This window comes from Trichomycterus rosablanca, chromosome 4, assembly GCF_030014385.1.
Source record: "Trichomycterus rosablanca isolate fTriRos1 chromosome 4, fTriRos1.hap1, whole genome shotgun sequence".
NCBI lineage: Eukaryota > Metazoa > Chordata > Actinopteri > Siluriformes > Trichomycteridae > Trichomycterus > Trichomycterus rosablanca.
In genome coordinates, this window is record NC_085991.1 from 4,585,144 (window position 1) to 4,605,108 (window position 19,965).

Genomic DNA, 19,965 nt, shown 5'->3' on the forward strand with positions numbered 1-19,965 from the left:
TCCATTTCTTGTTCATCCCAGCCGTGGAAAGAAAACACCCACTTTTTATGCTCAAGCAAGTTCTAATTAAGTAGCTCAGGCATATAAAGAAGTATTTCGGTGCATGTTGGCTCAACTTTGTAGCAGCATTGAGTCGTAACCTGTGTCTGCGCTGTTCCTGTCATGGACCAGTTGACTCTAATTAAAAAGAAACTTTGAAGATAAAGTTTCCTTATTTCTGAGAGGAATTTGTTTCCTCAGACCTCTTACTTTGTACACATGAGCACTGACATATCAGAAAATGAAGAGACATTCAAAAACTGTTACCACAAAACTGGAAGCAAAACATTTTCTGGAATTTCACTGTATGTTTAGAACTAGAGTTTTTTTCTGAACTGGAACTTTTTGTTGCACTCTGGTCTTTCTCAAGTTTGTTGGTTGAGAGTGTGTTCTGAGTAAAAGAATTTGGCTCATGTATCACCTCTTTATATATTTATACCCCAATGAAACTGTATTTCATGACTGAGAATTTAAGTATTCCTAATTGCAATGGAAATTCAGTTAATTAAATTTGATTTCACTCATCGGAACGTCAAGGGGTTTTGATATTTGTAGAGATGACGTACACTACATAGCGAATTCCATAATAATGACCACTGTTTTGGAATATGATGCCCAACAAGCTTATGGTCAGGTGTACACATAACCCTATATAGTATAACTTGAAGTTTACATTTTCGGCATTTAGCAGACGCCTTTATCCAAAGCGACTTACAGTACCGTTACAGTATACAGTCTGAGCAATTGAGGGTTAAGGGCCTTGCTCAAGGGCCCAACAGCAGCAACCTGGCAGTGGTGGGGCTTGAACCAGCGACCTTCTGGTTACTAGTCCAGTACCTTAACCACTAGGCTACAGCTAATAACCTTGGTTACAAGGCTAATCTACCACTGCCCTTTAGAATTGCTCTTGTATGGTTCCTCAGATCTGTGCTCTGATTTCATCCCTGGAACTGAGAACAGTGTCTACTGTAATGATAGACCTCACAAAGGGATGAACTATTTATTTATGGAAGTCATTAAAAACAGCTGATCAGTTGATCAACAGACAAACATTGACTCAGCAAAATGTTTTAACTGATAATAGACTGAGGGTTTTTTCTTGGGACTGGATTAAATGCACAATGTTTTACAGGTCAAATGGGACAAACATGTTTAGGTATCTATAACACTGAGACAATGGCATTCTGTAAAATAGTTTAGGGTTGAATCTCTCCAAGTAGATTTTAATTACTCTGTATTTATGTAATTAAAATCCAATTCATTGTATTTAAGTCAGAAATAAAGATAGGGACAGGCAAAGATATAATCTTATTTAGTATAACTTGAAGTGAAACACAAAAGCACAAGAGTAGAAAAGATTGAGAGAGGTGGCCTTTACATTTACATTAGCAGACATAATTAGGATAGAATACAATGCAAGCAATTGAGGGTTTAGGGCCTTGCTCAGGGGCCCAACAGTGGCAACATGGCTGGACCACAGACCGTCTGATTACAAGGCCACCACTGAGCTAGCATTGCCCATTAGATTGCTCTTGTATCTCCTTTCTCAGATCTGTGCTCTGATTTCATCCCTGGAATTGAGAACAGTGTCTACTGTAATGATAGACCTCACAAAGGAATGAACTATTTATTTATGGGAAACAGCAGATCAGCTGACCAACAGACAAATATAGACTCAGCAAAATGTAGTGAGATGCCAAAGTAATGTGACACATGAGATCTGAACTAGATTTACAATTAGAAAGAATGTAAACAATTGTACAATTTATTTTATTATTGATGTTGTTTTTATTCTTGGGACTGGATTAAATGCACAATGTTTTGCAAGTCAAATGGGATAAACATGTTTAGATATTTGTAATACAGATACAATTACATCATGTAAAATAGTTTAGGGTTGAATCTCTCCAAATAGATTTTAATTACTCTGTATTTATGTAATTAAAATATAATTTATTGTATTTAAGTCAGAAATAAAGGCAAAGAGTGAAATTCATAATAAAAATACTCTGTAGTGATGTAGTGAATGTTACACTGCCCACATGGAAACCATGAACATTATTATTATTAATAATAATGATAATAATAATAATAATAATAATAACCTGAGCTGAACCACTCACTCACCTTCCACATCCAGGCCATCCCTCCGTCCCTCACTGTACCGTTATGTACACACTGCAGCGCCAGGCTCCACCTTTATATTCATAAATACCGCTGTTTTCACCCTCACATCCTTTTATAAAGCTTTTATTAATATAAAATAAATGAAACATTGAACAATAAAGCGCTCATTCATCTCAATCACATCAGCGCGTCCCTTATTTTCTCTTTTCTTTTACCGAACAGCCACGGATACATGCGCGCTCTGATTGGTTCAGAGCAACACAAGCCCCGCCTTCGTGTCACATGACAGGAGGAGCGCTGATGACTGAACGTGGCGTTTATAAAAAATATATATATATACAGTATATACGTATATATATATATATATATATATATATATAATAAATAAAATAAAGATAAAAGCAATAATAATAATAATAACAACAACAATAATAATAACAATAATAACAATAATAATAAATACAACAAATAAAATAAAGATAAAAGCAATAATAATAATAATAACAATAATAATAATAATAATAATAATATAATAACATAAAATAAGGATAGAAACAATAATAATAAGAAGAACAATAATGATAAATATAACAAATAAAATAAAGATTAAAACAATAATAATAATAAATATAACAAATAAAATAAAGATAAAAACAACAATAATAATAGCAATAATAATAATAAATATAACAAATAAAATAAATATAAAACAATAATAATAATAATAATAATAAAAATAACAAATAAATAAGGATTAAAATAACAATAATAATAATAATAATAAAACACAATTAAATAAAAACAACAAAAACAACAATATAATACTATAAAATTATAAGAAAAACAATCATTATACTATAATTGAAAAAAATATATTAAAAAAAAACTAAATAAACATTTTACACAATAAAATAAAAGAAAAAACAACAAAAAAACAATAAGAAGATTCCTTTAATAATGACCATCATTTTGGAGTATTGTGTGCGACAAGCTCGTGGTCAGGTCCCATATAGAGTAACTTGAAGTGAACCACATACTCTTGAACCCAAGAACAGGCTAAAATGTCTTCACACATATCTGAATGTTTGGATCAAAACACAAGAGTAGAAATGATTAAGAGAGGTGGCCTTTACATTTACATTAGCAACATAATCGTGACAGAATACAATGCAAGCAATTGAGGGTTTAGGGCCTTGCTCAGGGGTCCAACAGTGGCAACATGACAAACCTCTGATTGCAAGGCCACCACTGAGCTACCAATGCCCTTTAGATTGCTCTAATAATATATAATTATGCTAAAAACAATAATTATACTATTATTTAAATAATATTTAAAAACAGCAATAAACATTTTACACAAAAAAATAAAAAAGCAACAAAACAATAAGAATAAGAATGACATATAAATAGGTGGCACTGTGGGTAGCACTGTCAACTTACAGCAAGAAGGTCCTAGGTTCGATTCCCAGGTCTTTTCTGTGTAGTTTCCTTTGGGTGCTCCAGTTTTCTTCCCACAGTCCAAAGACATGCAGATAGGTTAAATGGAGCTACTAAAATTACCCTAGAATGTGTGTGTGTGTGTGTGTGTGTGTGTGTGTTTGACTGTGATGGACTGGCGACCTGTCTGAGGTCTGAGGTGTTTCCTATCTTTTGCCCAGTGAATGTACTGTAAGTGTTTCCTACCCTTCGCAACCCTAAATAAATTGAAGCAGTGGTAAAAAAGAAAAAAAGAAAAAAAGAATATATAAACATAAAAGTATTAAAATAATAATAATGTTACTAATGTGACGGAGTGGTGGACGTGGTTTAGTTAAAGTTGCTCGACAACGCCACATAGGGGAATTTCACCCCTAGGAATATTTATATAACAGGCACTTAAGGCCCTGAAAGAAAGACACCCAGGTTCGAACACACTTTGAGACCAGAGACGTACTTCCAACACTTGGTCAATTTTATTAACAATTGTTTACAAAGGATTCCACATGACAAGCCACGTTCTAAGACAGACACAATTAGTATAAAATGATTAGCCACATCACATTTAATACTCTATGGGTCCATTTATAATTTAAAGACAACCACGGCAGGAAGGAACAGGGCTAAGGGCTTACCACGGCAGCGGGAAATATGGAAGTAAAGGAATCTCCTACACTACACACCACACGTGATCACACCGCACACCTCAATAACACCCAATGTGCTCTAGACTGCAGGGCAAGTGAAAAGGGTTCCACCACCGAAGTCCGTCTGCCTCCTGCTTTGGCCCACAGCTCCTGTCCAGCCAGAGGAAAGGAGAAGAAACAAATAATTATAAACACAACAGGTGGTGGAAAGGGGGGGGAACCAATGATAATTAATAACTCAAGAGGCAAAGGACACTTATCTCTCTTGCTTCTCACACAATGAGGTAAGCACAAGGTCCCTAGTCTCTTGCAGCCCCCTTACACCACACAAACAAAGACAAAAATAGAAAATACACAAACCACAATGCTCCAATAAAATAAACCACAAATCAAAATAAATGAACACTAAATCAATAATATAAACAAAATGTATTTATACAAAACAATAAATCAAAATATGAAACTCAAACAAAACACTAATACAAAAATGACAAAACAATAATGTAGACAAAACAATAATGTAGACAAAACAGTCGCTCAGGCAAAACAATCGCTCAGGCAAAACAATCGCTCAGGCAAAACAACAGCACTCAGGGAACTGGAACCGAGCCAGCACGATCCAGGCTAAAGGACCAGGATACAGCAATGCAGTTTTCCGCGCCGTGAAAGTCAGAGTACAGACCAGCAGGCACAGCAACTACCGTAGTCACAGTAGTGCAATGTGGCCACTATTTTCACTTCACTGAAAGCAAAACACGCCAACAGAATCGCAGAGAGAACCCGCAACATAGCACCGGTACTACAAACACAAGCCCACATGGCTTTTAATCGTTGAGAAGCGATTCACCGGGAGACACCAAGCCGAATTCGTCCATGCTGAACGCCGCCGGCACGGACGTCAGATGCCCCGGAAGAGGAAACAGCAGGAAGTGCACCACAGGTAGCCAACCAATACCCATACTTATAGCATGGGGAAGGACCGCCCAGCAATTTAAAGTACCTACAAATCGTCCTCAGCTGGAGAGCAATTTAGATGAAATCAATACAAAACCCCATCCTGCTACACTAACACAGATTCAAAACATCAACAATAAATATTATAAAAAAAAACTAATCCAGTAAGTCATTTTTGCTGTGACTGGCAAGGCGGTCATGTATCATGTATTACCGGCTGGAAGCTCAGCGGTGTACTCAACCACAGCAACACTTTCAGTTCTGCAGACAAAAATACGAATCCGATTTTCTAGACGTGTTCGAGATGGTAATCAGGCAGACTGAATAAAGCTGGATGTGCAGTGCAGAGATGAACCACCGGTGTAAATCTACTTGCAAACCACCTACACTGAGGAGGAACAAGTATAAAGTTATTTTACTTATTAAATAAACAAGACCAATGTTTAGAAAAAATAAACCCAGAACTAAAAAAAAAAACAGGACAACGTCATTTGTAAGCTGAATGTAAGGAATGTAATTAAAAATAGCAGAAAGAGAAGATATTTCAAGTTTTGTGAATGTTTTACCATCTACAGTCAATATATCCAGAGAAATATACACAATATATCCAGAGAAATATACACAATATACACAATATACACAATTTGGACACATTATCCTGGTGGAAGGTCCAATGTACACATTGTCCTGCTGGAAGGTCCAATAGACACATTGTCCTGCTGGAGGGTCCAATAGACACATTGTCCTGCTGAGAGGTCCAATAACGACCCATTTTGAGGTTCTGTGCAGAGGAAGACTCTTGTCCTGTCATTTTATCTGCCAAGTTGAAGTTTGTAGCATATAACAATCACCTAAATCCTCTCTTTCTTATAACACATAATCCTAAAATGCCTCTGGAAACAACATACACTGTTAAGAATAATGTGCTGGAAGGTTCATGAAATGGGTTTCCATAGCCAAGATCACTATGTGCAATGCCAAGCATCAGCTCTGCATCAGAGGTGGTGTAAAGCATGCTGCTACAATGGAGCAGGTCACTATCTGGCTGTCTAATGTATGAATCTGGGTTTGGAGTTCATAATGCCAGGTACCCTAATGAGGTACCAAACCCCTTTGCAGAAAAAGAGCCCCACAACATCACATACTCACATTTTTTTTACTGTAGTCATTATTCTTTTTATGTCAGATCCACCTTGAGTGTTTGTTCCAAAAAATCTCAGTTGTCATTTAGCAAACTCCAGACGCTTATGTTTGTGGTTAGATGGCAGGAAAGGTTTTTTTCCTGGCAAGCCTTCCATATAATCTGTTGGCATGGGGGTAGCATCTGATGCAGTTTTGCAGACTTGGTGACTGCAAGATGATATTTTACTCTGTAACTTTCTAAAAGTGAGTGGTTTATGATGATAGTTTTACTAATGCTTAGCCTTTTGGAATGGGGACTATAATTATAGTCTAGTACAGTACATACTATATATATGCACTATATTTATATACAGTGTATCACAAAAGTGAGTACACCCCTCACATTTCTGCAAATATTTCATTATATCTTTTCATGGGACAACACTATAGACATGAAACTTGGATATAACTTAGAGTAGTCAGTGTACAGCTTGTATAGCAGTGTAGATTTACTGTCTTCTGAAAATAACTCAACACACAGCCATTAATGTCTAAATAGCTGGCAACATAAGTGAGTACACCCCACAGTGAACATGTCCAAATTGTGCCCAAATATGTCGTTGTCCCTCCCTGGTGTCATGTGTCAAGGTCCCAGGAGTAAATGGGGAGCAGGGCTGTTAAATTTGGTGTTTTGGGTACAATTCTCTCATACTGGCCACTGAATATTCAACATGGCACCTCATGGCAAAGAACTCTCTGAGGATGTGAGAAATAGAATTGTTGCTCTCCACAAAGATGGCCTGGGCTATAAGAAGATTGCTAACACCCTGAAACTGAGCTACAGCATGGTGGCCAAGGTCATACAGCGGTTTTCCAGGACAGGTTCCACTCGGAACAGGCTTCGCCAGGGTCGACCAAAGAAGTTGAGTCCACGTGTTCGGCGTCATATCCAGAGGTTGGCTTTAAAAAATAGACACATGAGTGCTGCCAGCACTGCTGCAGAGGTTGAAGACGTGGGAGGTCAGCCTGTCAGTGCTCAGACCATACGCCGCACACTGCATCAACTCGGTCTGCATGGTCGTCATCCCAGAAGGAAGCTGACGCACAAGAAAGCCCGCAAACAGTTTGCTGAAGACAAGTAGTCCAAGAACATGGATTACTGGAATGCCCTGTGGTCTGACGAGACCAAGATAAACTTGTTTGGCTCAGATGGTGTCCAGCATGTGTGGCGGCGCCGTGGTGAGAAGTACCAAGACAACTGTATCTTGCCTACAGTCAAGCATGGTGGTGGTAGCATCATGGTCTTGGGCTGCATGAGTGTTGCTGGCACTGGGGAGCTGCAGTTCATTGAGGGAAACATGAATTCCAACATGTACTGTGACATTCTGAAACAGAGCATGATCCCCTCCCTTCGAAAACTGGGCCTCATGGCAGTTTTCCAACAGGATAACGACCCCAAACACAACCTCCAAGATGACAGCTGCCTTGCTGAGGAAGCTGAAGGTAAAGGTGATGGACTAAACCCAATTGAGCACCTGTAGCGCATCCTCAAGTGGAAGGTGGAGGAGTTCAAGGTGTCTAACATCCACCAGCTCCGTGATGTCATCATGGAGGAGTGGAAGAGGATTCCAGTAGCAACCTGTGCAGCTCTGGTGAATTCCATGCCCAGGAGGGTTAAGGCAGTGCTGGATAATAATGGTGGTCACACAAAATATTGACACTTTGGGCACAATTTGGACATGTTCACTGTGGGGTGTACTCACTTATGTTGCCAGCCATTTAGACATTAATGGCTGTGTGTTGAGTTATTTTCAGAAGACAGTAAATCTACACTGCTATACAAGCTGTACACTGACTACTCTAAGTTATATCCAAGTTTCATGTCTATAGTGTTGTCCCATGAAAAGATATTATGAAATATTTGCAGAAATGTGAGGGGTGTACTCACTTTTGTGATACACTGTATGAGGGTTCTTCAAAAAGTTTTTGCACTTTTTTAACTCTATTTATTCAGGATTTTAAAAACAAATAACATCACTTTTTTACATAGTCATCTTCTGATGCATTTTTCCAGCGTCATACCAACTTTTTAATGCCATCAGCAAAAAGTTTTTTTGGTTGAGCGTGTAGCCACTGATGAAGCGCTGCTTTCACATCATCATCACATAAAAATCTTCTTCCCCTCAAAGCTTCTTTGAGTGTACAAAAAGGTGGAAATCAGATGGCGCTAAATCCGGACTATAAGCGTCTCTACTCCTCCTCCCACCCTCACCGTTTATAACCAATATATACAGTGCCTTGCAAAAGTATTCAGCCCCCTTGAACTTTTCAACCTTTTGCCACATTTCAGGCTTCAAACATAACGATATGAAATTGTAATTTTTTGTGAAGAATCAACAACAAGTGGGACACAATCGTGAAGTAGAACGAAATTTATTGGATATTTTAAACTTTTTTTAAAAATAAAAAACTAAAAAGTGGGGCGTGCAATATTATTCAGCCCCTTTACTTTCAGTGCAGCAAACTCACTCCAGAAGTTCAGTGAGGATCTCTGAATGATCCAATGTTGACCTAAATGAAAATAGAATCCACCTGTGTGTAATCAAGTCTCCGTATAAATGCACCTGCTCTGTGACAGTCTCAGAGTTCTGTTTAAAACGCAGAGAGCATCATGAAGACCAAGGAACACACCAGGCAGGTCCGAGATACTGTTGTGGAGAAGTTTAAAGCCGGATTTGGATACAAAAAGATTTCCCAAGCTTTAAACATCTCAAGGAGCACTGTGCAAGCGATCATATTGAAATGGAAGGAGTATCAGACCACTGCAAATCTACCAAGACCCGGCCGTCCCTCTAAACTTTCAGCTCAAACAAGGAGAAGACTGATCAGAGATGCAGCCAAGAGGCCCATGATCACTCTGAATGAACTGCAGAGATCTACAGCTGAGGTGGGAGATTCTGTCCATAGGACACAATCAGTCGTACACTGCACAAATCTGGCCTTTATGGAAGAGTGGCAAGAAGAAAGCCATTTCTCAAAGATATCTATAAAAAGTCACCTGGGAGACACACCAAACATGTGGAAGAAGGTGCTCTGGTCAGATGAAACCAAAATCGAACTTTTTGGCCACAATGCAAAACGTTATGTTTGGCGTAAAAGCAACACAGCTCATCACCCTGAACACACCATCCCCACTGTCAAACATGGTGGTGGCAGCATCATGGTTTGGGCCTGCTTTTCTTCAGCAGGGACAGGGAAGATGGTTAAAATTGATGGGAAGATGGATGGAGCCAAATACAGGACCATTCTGGAAGAAAACCTGTTGCAGTCTGCAAAAGACCTGAGACTGGGACGGAGATTTATCTTCCAACAAGACAATGATCCAAAACATAAAGCAAAATCTACAATGGAATGGTTCACAAATAAACGTATCCAGGTGTTAGAATGGCCAAGTCAAAGTCCAGACCTGAATCCCATCGAGAATCTGTGGAAAGAGCTGAAAACTGCTGTTCACAAACGCTCTCCATCCAACCTCACTGAGCTCGAGCTGTTTTGCAAGGAAGAATGGGCAAAAATTTCTGTCTCTCGATGTGCAAAACTGATAGAGACATACCCCAAGCGACTTGCAGCTGTAATCGCAGCAAAAGGTGGCGCTACAAAGTATTAACGCAAGGGGGCTGAATAATATTGCACGCCCCACTTTTCAGTTTTTTATTTCCTAAAAAAGTTTAAAATATCCAATAAATTTCGTTCCACTTCACGATTGTGTCCCACTTGTTGTTGATTCTTCACAAAAAATTACAATTTCATATCGTTATGTTTGAAGCCTGAAATGTGGCAAAAGGTTGAAAAGTTCAAGGGGGCTGAATACTTTTGCAAGGCACTGTAAAAGTGCAGAAACTTTTTGAAGATCCCTCGTATTATAGTAACATTTATTTTGTTATATACTGTATGTTTTCCATATTCTATTCTCCTAAGTGTCTCCAAAGGTATGTAACTGTCAGTCCAAATTCTCTCACAACTCTAATATTGTTGAATGTGAGCCTGAAATGATAATGATCTACAGAAGACTGGTTTGGGGTTTGTTTGTTCTGCACCAGGGTTGAGATGCTGAATTCACTGAACCGTTTGTAGGAAATTTCAGAGCTAAACATCAGAAACCCGAGGGAATACACAGTTGACTTTTTCCTGATTTTACACAGAGGAAAATAACATGACTGCCAGTCCCAGGAGCACCAACTTTTTACCGCAGGACTCTAAGATTTACAGTCTGGAAACGTTTGAGAACTCAGAGTAATAGGAGGGAATTGTGATGTAAAGCTACACACCAGCAAGAATGAAAAAACCCAAAATGAAAAAGGGGTGAATACATGGTGACTTAATGAGTATGTTGTTGTTGCTCAGCCTTGGAGAAATTTGAGCAGGCCGACTTCAGCAGCACTGGATGTATAATTCAGGCTCAACTGTAGCTTTTTGAGGATTGTTTCCTACACACTATTCAGCTCTAAAATCTATAAACACGCGGTTTGTTCATTGAGTTCATCACATTCTGTTTCCTATAGCCAGTGAGACGAGTTCGAGAAGACAAGACTCACTTTTCATTATCAGATGCCTTAGCCAGAGCAGCTAAAAAAAGAGATTCAGAGATGGAGGCAATTTCCCATACTGCCACACAAATCCCTCGGCTTTGCTGTGCCTGGCAAGGCGGTCATGTATCATGTATTACCGGCTTGAAGCTCAGCGGTGTACTCAACCACAGCAACACTTTCAGTTCTGCAGACAAAAATACGAATCCGACGTGTTTGAGATGGAAATCAGACAGACTGAATAAAGCTGCAGAGATGAACCACCGGCGTGAATCTACTTTCAAACCACCTACACTGAGGAGGAACAAGTATAAAGTTATTTTCAATTCAACAAAGTCACAAATGACCTTCTTCTTTCCTCAGACTCTGGACAAATTAATATTCTCGTCCTCCTTGATCTTACTGCAGCTTTTGACACCATTAATCACTCCATTCTTCTGTCCCGCCTTGAATCCTCTGTCAACATCACTGGTACTGCCCTTTTGTGGTTAAGGTCATATCTCATAAACAGACAACAGTTTGTTAATATCAACAATTGTAGTTCTGCCATTGCTCCACTGTCCCAAGGCGTTCCCCAAGGCTCAGTGTTAGGTCCCCTTTTGTTTATTCTTTATATGCTCCCCCTTGGTGACATCATACGTCGGCATGGTTTACATTTCCACTGCTATGCTGATGATATTCAGCTTTACATCTCCTCCAAATCCATTAATACTGAACTTCACTCCACTCTGACAAATTGCATCACTGAAATGAAATTGTGGATGAAAGCTAATTTCCTCAAATTAAACTGTGAAAAATCAGATATGATCATCGTAGGTCCTACAACCCTGGCAAAAACCACAAAAAATTTTCAAATTACCATTGATAATGACACTTTGTCTCCGTCTTCTAACATCCGAAATCTTGGTGTAATTTTTGATAGCAACCTCTCTTTTGACCGCCATGTAAATCACATCACCAAAACTGCTTTCTTTCATCTAAAAAACATAGCACGTCTACGTCCATCACTCTCCTTTTCTGCTGCCGAAACCTTGATTCATGCTTTTATTACATCCAGAATTGATTATTGCAATAGCATCCTTTATGGTACATCTAACAAAATCCTAAAAAAACTTCAGTATATCCAGAATTCAGCTGCTCGCCTCCTTACTCATACTCGCTCCCGTGATCATATTACACCTGTTCTACAAAAACTTCATTGGCTTCCCGTTGCTCAACGCATTCAATTCAAAATTCTTCTATTCACTCACAAAGCTCTCCATAATCAGGCCCCATCCTACCTCACCGACCTGCTCCATCAGCACATTCCCTCCCGTAGCCTTCGCTCTTCTGAGGCTAACCTACTGTCCATACCCTCTAGGACCAAGCACCGGACCTGGGGTGACAGGGCCTTTTCCATAGCTGCTCCATCTTTATGGAATGCTCTCCCCAAACACCTACGAGATTGTCCTGACCTGTCCAAATTCAAGTCACTTCTCAAAACTCATCTATTCAGAGTGGCATTTAACTTGTAACAACACAAAATAAATGCTTTTATTTTTGCTATTCTTTTTAATAGTTTTTATACTTAGATCACGACAGAAATGTGAAGTCCTAGATCCTAAAACTTGTAAAGTTTTCAGTTTCCTGATTGCATGTAAATCTGTCCTGTTTCTGTCTAATTTTAAGAAATTGTTCTATATTTGTTGTTCTCTCTCATAATTTAGCTAATTTTTAATGAACTGTCTTATGCTGCTCTCTTTGTTTTTATCTTAATTATTCTTGATGTTGATGTACTATTTTGATTTTGTACTATGATTTGTATGGTGTATGTATTTGTTTTGATTATTTGTCTTATGTAAAGCGTCTTTGAGTATCTTGAAAAGCGCTATATAAATAAAATGTATTATTATTATTATTATTATTTTCCTTATTAAATAAACAACACCAATGTTTAGAATAAAAAATTAAACAGAACATATTCATTTGTATGTCTTTTATATGAATGTAATTAAAAACAGCATTTGGAGGTTTTTACCTTTAAGGATTTTACCTTCTACAGTCAACAACATCATGAAAAGATTGAAGAAATATCTTCGGCAAAGGGCAGAATTGAATCAATATATTGAACGTCTGTGACATTTGATCCCTCAGCCAACACTGCATGAAAAAACACACCTTGAACATTTACAGCATTTAGCAGACACCTTTATCCAAAGCGACTTACATTACAGTTACAGCATACAGTATGAGCAATTGAGTGTTAAGGGTCTTGCTCAAGGGCCCAACAGAATCAACCTGGCAGTGGTGGGGCTTGAACCAGAAACCTACTGATTACCAGCCCAGTATCTTAACCACTAGGCTACAACTTGCCTAGTGAATCGCTCTGTGGCGTTTATATAAAAATATCACAGCTAAAGTGAATTAAAGGTTGTTATTGAGTTCTTTGCTCATTTGCTGTATCATTTAATTGATAAAGAAGCTAAATCTACACCGATCAACCATAACATTAAAACCACCTGCTGGTTTCTACACTCACTGTCCATTTTATCAGCTCCACTTACCATATAGAAGCACTTTGTAGTTCTACAATTACTGACTGTAGTCCATCTATTTCTCTACATACTTTTTAAACCTGCTTTCATGCTGTTCTTCAATGGTCAGGACCCCACAGGACCACCACAGAGCAGGTATTATTTGGGTGGTGGATCATTCGCAGCACTGCAGAGACACTGACATGGTGGTGGTGTGTTAGTGTGTGTTGTGCTGGTATGAGTGGATCAGACACAGCAGCGCTGCTGGAGTTTTTAAATACCGTGTCCACTCAGTGTCAGTGTCACTGCAGTGCTGAGAATGATCCAACACCCAAATAATAGCTGCTCTGTGGTGGTCCTGGGAGAGTCCTGACCATTGAAGAACAGGGTGAAAGCAGGTTAAAAAGGTATGTAGAGAAATAGATGGACTACAGTCAGTAATTGTAGAACTACAAAGTGCTTCTATATGGTAGTTGGAGGTAATAAAATGCAGAGTGAGTGTAGAAACAAGGAGGTGGTTTTAATGTTATGGCTGATCAGTGTGTTTTTACAATCTTTTTGGTTGGGTGTATTTTTATTGCAACTGTAATAATCAGGTTTCCACATACAGGGGTTGGACAATGAAACTGAAACACCTGGTTTTAGATCACAATAATTTATTAGTATGGTGTAGGGCCTCCTTTTGCGGCCAATACAGCGTCAATCCGTCTTGGAAATGACATATACAAGTCCTGCACAGTGGTCAGAGGGATTTTAAGCCATTCTTCTTGCAGGATAGTGGCCAGGTCACTACGTGATGCTGGTGGAGGAAAACGTTTCCTGACTCGCTTCTCCAAAACACCCCAAAGTGGCTCAATAATATTTAGATCTGGTGACTGTGCAGACCATGGGAGATGTTCAACTTCACTTTCATGTTCATCAAAGCAATCTTTCACCAGTCTTGCTGTGTGTATTGGTGCATTGTCATCCTGATACATGGCACCGCCATTGGATGCACATGGTCCTCCAGAATGGTTCGGTAGTCCTTGGCAGTGAAGCGCCCATCTAGCACAAGTATTGGGCCAAGGGAATGCCATGAAATGGCAGCCCAAACCATCACTGATCCACCCCCATGCTTCACTCTGGGCATGCAACAGTCTGGGTGGTACGCTTCTTTGGGGCTTCTCCACACCGTAACTCTCCCGGATGTGGGGAAAACAGTAAAGGTGGACTCATCAGAGAACAATACATGTTTCACATTGTCCACAGCCCAAGATTTGCGCTCCTTGCACCATTGAAACCGACGTTTGGCATTGGCACGAGTGACCAAAGGTTTGGCTATAGCAGCCCGGCCGTGTATATTGACCCTGTGGAGCTCCCGACGGACAGTTCTGGTGGAAACAGGAGAGTTGAGGTGCACATTTAATTCTGCCGTGATTTGGGCAGCCGTGGTTTTATGTTTTTTGGATACAATCCGGGTTAGCACCCGAACATCCCTTTCAGACAGCTTCCTCTTGCGTCCACAGTTAATCCTGTTGGATGTGGTTTGTCCTTCTTGGTGGTATGCTGACATTACCCTGGATACCGTGGCTCTTGATACATCACAAAGACTTGCTGTCTTGGTCACAGATGCGCCAGCAAGACGTGCACCAACAATTTGTCCTCTTTTGAACTCTGGTATGTCACCCATAATGTTGTGTGCATTGCAATATTTTGAGCAAAACTGTGCTCTTACCCTGCTAATTGAACCTTCACACTCTGCTCTTACTGGTGCAATGTGCAATTAATGAAGATTGGCCACCAGACTGGTCCAATTTAGCCATGAAACCTACCACACTAAAATGACTGGTGTTTCAGTTATTTTGTCCAACCCCTGTACTTTGGCTGTATAGAGTATATGTCGTGGAAACCTTCACTTAAACCTGCCCCTGATCACGGTCTATGAGAAGTTTGGCAGTGTGGGTCTCTTCTCAATCGCTTGCAGAAGGCAGGCTGGCTATTCCAAATTGCTTTAGGGGGGAATTAGAGAGGAGGGGATGGGCGAGCATGTGGTCCGGGATGTATTACTGCCCTGAGCCAAGTGTTTCTGGGTGGCACCAGACCCACCATGACCCTGAATGATGAATGTATTACTGCATCTCTGGAGATTAATAGCTAGATTTGATCTCTGTAGGTTTAATGGCTTTGGCAATTAACAATTTCTGCCTTGAGCCATAATATGACAGTGATTTATTAGATACAGTGATGGGGAAAAAAGTTTTTGCCCTCTTTAAAAATTCGTCAAACTGAATGGTTTCAGATTACACAAACAGAACTTAAGTAAAAACCCGACTCATTTTTAAATGCATCAACGTAATGAAAAAGTCATCGCCCCCTGAGTTACTCAATCAACCAGTTCAGCAAATTTAATTTGTAAGCCTGTGTCGCTAATTAACCACAGCCATGCTCGATCTCAGCATTTAGATTATTAATATTGCTTCCTAAAGTTTCTAGAGGAACAATACAGTAGACCCTTGATTTATGAATTTAATTGGTTCCAAAGGGCTGTTCTTAAGTCAAAATGTTCGTTAAACGTTAGTTAAACCTATTTTTCCCATAAGAAATAATGTAAATGGAATTAATCTGTGCCAGACCTCCCAAACACCCCTTACCTAACCTTTCTAATGTCTTAAATGGTCTTGTTTGTTATAAATACAAGTATATTTTCCCTTAAATCTTAAATTATAGAATAGATAATACTGTAATAAACAATAATAAACAACAATACACAGTAGTACTGTATATAAACACACATCACATTTCAGTACAGTACGTGTGCTGTATCATACACCATAATACATTTTCTTCTTTTTTTTATAAAATGTATGTACCAGAAACAACAATAACTCTCATATTTCTCTATTATTTCCTTCTTTATTTCAGTAGTGTTGTATTTTGTAGGTGTAATTGCACGAAAGAAAGAATACTTTACTCAGTGGTTTCCTTCTTCTCTCTCACTTGCTGTCCCCTCTGCCTGATACACAGTGACACCTACTGGCAGGAGTAATTATACAACAATAAATGTAATAGATTCATTTTCTCACCACTGCGCTTCCTCTGCACCTTCTTTGAGGCCATTTTAATATTGAATTCTACAAAATATAAAGAAAACACCAGAAAAACACCATCCGCTGTCCGAATGTTCGCTCACTGTATAGATATATATATACAGTGTATCACAAAAGTGAGTACACCCCTCACATTTCTGCAAATATTTTATTATATCTTTTCATGGGACAACACTATAGACATGAAACTTGGATATAACTTAGAGTAGTCAGTGTACAGCTTGTATAGCAGTGTAGATTTACTGTCTTCTGAAAATAACTCAACACACAGCCATTAATGTCTAAATGGCTGGCAACATAAGTGAGTACACCCCACAGTGAACATGTCCAAATTGTGCCCAAAGTGTCAATATTTTGTGTGACCACCATTATTATCCAGCACTGCCTTAACCCTCCTGGGCATGGAATTCACCAGAGCTGCACAGGTTGCTACTGGAATCCTCTTCCACTCCTCCATGATGACATCACGGAGCTGGTGGATGTTAGACACCTTGAACTCCTCCACCTTCCACTTGAGGATGCGCCACAGGTGCACAATTGGGTTTAGTCCATCACCTTTACCTTCAGCTTCCTCAGCAAGGCAGTTGTCATCTTGGAGGTTGTGTTTGGGGTCGTTATCCTGTTGGAAAACTGCCATGAGGCCCAGTTTTCGAAGGGAGGGGATCATGCTCTGTTTCAGAATGTCACAGTACATGTTGGAATTCATGTTTCCCTCAATGAACTGCAGCTCCCCAGTGCCAGCAACACTCATGCAGCCCAAGACCATGATGCTACCACCACCATGCTTGACTGTAGGCAAGATACAGTTGACTTGGTACTTCTCACCAGGGCGCCGCCACACATGCTGGACACCATCTGAGCCAAACAAGTTTATCTTGGTCTCGTCAGACCACAGGGCATTCCAGTAATCCATGTTCTTGGACTGCTTGTCTTCAGCAAACTGTTTGCGGGCTTTCTTGTGCGTCAGCTTCCTTCTGGGATGACGACCATGCAGACCGAGTTGATGCAGTGTGCGGCGTATGGTCTGAGCACTGACAGGCTGACCTCCCACGTCTTCAACCTCTGCAGCAATGCTGGCAGCACTCATGTGTCTATTTTTTAAAGCCAACCTCTGGATATGACGCCGAACACGTGGACTCGACTTCTTTGGTCGACCCTGGCGAAGCCTGTTCCGAGTGGAACCTGTCCTGGAAAACCACTGTATGACCTTGGCCACCATGCTGTAGCTCAGTTTCAGGGTGTTAGCAATCTTCTTATAGCCCAGGCCATCTTTGTGGAGAGCAACAATTCTATTTCTCACATCCTCAGAGAGTTCTTTGCCATGAGGTGCCATGTTGAATATCCAGTGGCCAGTATGAGAGAATTGTACCCAAAACACCAAATTTAACAGCCCTGCTCCCCATTTACACCTGGGACCTTGACACATGACACCAGGGAGGGACAACGACGCATTTGGGCACAATTTGGACATGTTCACTGTGGGGTGTACTCACTTATGTTGCCAGCTATTTAGACATTAATGGCTGTGTGTTGAGTTCTTTTCAGAAGACAGTAAATCTACACTGCTATACAAGCTGTACACTGACTACTCTAAGTTATATCCAAGTTTCATGTCTATAGTGTTGTCCCATGAAAAGATATAATGAAATATTTGCAGAAATGTGAGGGGTGTACTCACTTTTGTGATACACTGTATATATATATATATATATATATATATATATATATATACTGTATATACGTATATATATATATACTGTATATATATATATATATACGGTATAGAGAGAGAGAGAGAGAGAGAGAGAGAGAGAGAGAGAGAGAGACGGTCTGAGTCAACTTGTTTGTGACGCCACGTGTTTCGGTAATCCGAAATTGTTCGTACGTTAAGTTGAAAAAGATCGCCCGTAACCCAAAATGTTCGTATGGTAAACCGTTAGTAACCCAAGGGTCGACTGTATACTGAAATCTACTTATCTTCAAATGTTGGATGTTCGGTGAATGGACACAGAAGAAACCAGTGTGCTCAGATTTCTCCAAGACTCAACAAAATACTCAGTCACCAAAGATCCCAGATAAACATTTAAGGTACTGTAGATGTCCCTAGATTCAGCTCAGGTCCGAGCACATGACTCCACAAAGTGAAAGTACCAAAATGGACTTGCCAATCAAAATGAAAATGTTTTGGACAGCAGACTGCTGAAAAGCAAATGTTACATTTTATAGTAAAAACTTCATTCCAGTGAGGCATAGCAGTGGTAGTGTAATGAAACGGGTCCATGAGCTGAAGCCGAGGTGTGATTGGATTATTCAGAAGTACAAAAAATACAAAATACAAAAGCAGATTCAGAAATAAATTGTTTGAAAGGAAACAGTCTTACTTTGGAGAGGTCTTGTGCAATGGTGAGTCCAGAAGCAAGCAGTTCAGGTTCATTTTTGTAACCTTAATGATGTGAATTCCTGCAGTAATGTTCCAAAATCTTGTGAAAAGCTTTTGAAAGCATGCAGGCTGTTATGTCTGAGGATCGTCTTTTTCCTGAATTCTGAACAGCTTTAAAATATATAATCAGAAAAATGAATTTACAAAATCTAATTTTCTACCTGCATAATTTGGCACTTGTGTCTTCTTACATTCCCACTATTGCTTATTTTCTTTTTCTTTTTTAACTGTGCTCTTTTTGATATTTTACTTTCTTTTGATTGATTTTCAAATCTTTCTTCTGAGCTTTCCTGACTTCTGATGCTTTGTCCTGTCACGTTGCTGCTGGTTGGCTGGATGTGTAAAGCACACTGTAGCTGGACTCTTGTGCAGTGATAACTCATCCATAAAAATGGTTTAAGGTTGGCAAGGAAATAATCGTGCTTATGATTAAACAAAGGTAAATCTTAGCAGTTATTGAGTTGAACTGAAAAGCCTTACAGAAGAGTGAAATCTGTTATAGCGGCAATTGAGAAACTCGTCATATTAAACAGCCTTGGGTTTCACGTTCATTTCCAGTCATTATAGTTGCAACAGCAGCAGGAGTTAGGGTGAAATGCAGCTGTACTTTACTGCCATCTAGTGTCTATGTTGAATCCTGCACCGCAGACACTATTAAGATGGACCAGTTTTAAGGAAAGCACTAGGGTGCTAATGGACAGAGATAAGCGAAATATATACTAAGGACAGAATATATATTTTTATAAAGGAACTCATTTACACCTTGAGACGTAAAAACTCAGACTATTTGTTGCTAGTTCTGCATTGTCATTTACTTATTTATAAAGAGTTTAACGTCATGTTTTACACATCTTGCATTACATTCATGACAGAACAGGTAGTTACTGGTTACACAAGGTTCATCAGTTCAAGTTTTTAATGTTAAACTCAGCCATGGACAATTCTGAATCTCCAATTCACCTCATTTGCACGTCT

The 19,965-nt window shown here is 39.4% G+C and overlaps 1 protein-coding gene across 1 annotated transcript in view; it reads right to left on the bottom strand.

The window, feature by feature from the left end:
• The window catches only part of st6galnac3 (ST6 (alpha-N-acetyl-neuraminyl-2,3-beta-galactosyl-1,3)-N-acetylgalactosaminide alpha-2,6-sialyltransferase 3), a 33,435-nt gene extending 31,251 nt beyond the window's left edge, over positions 1–2,184 (bottom strand). Inside the window, exon 1 of the mRNA XM_062992954.1 lies at positions 2,167–2,184. Coding sequence (XP_062849024.1) covers positions 2,167–2,184 — 18 coding nt within the window. The remainder of the gene's footprint in view (positions 1–2,166) is intronic.
• Positions 2,185–19,965: the final 17,781 nt, after the last annotated feature.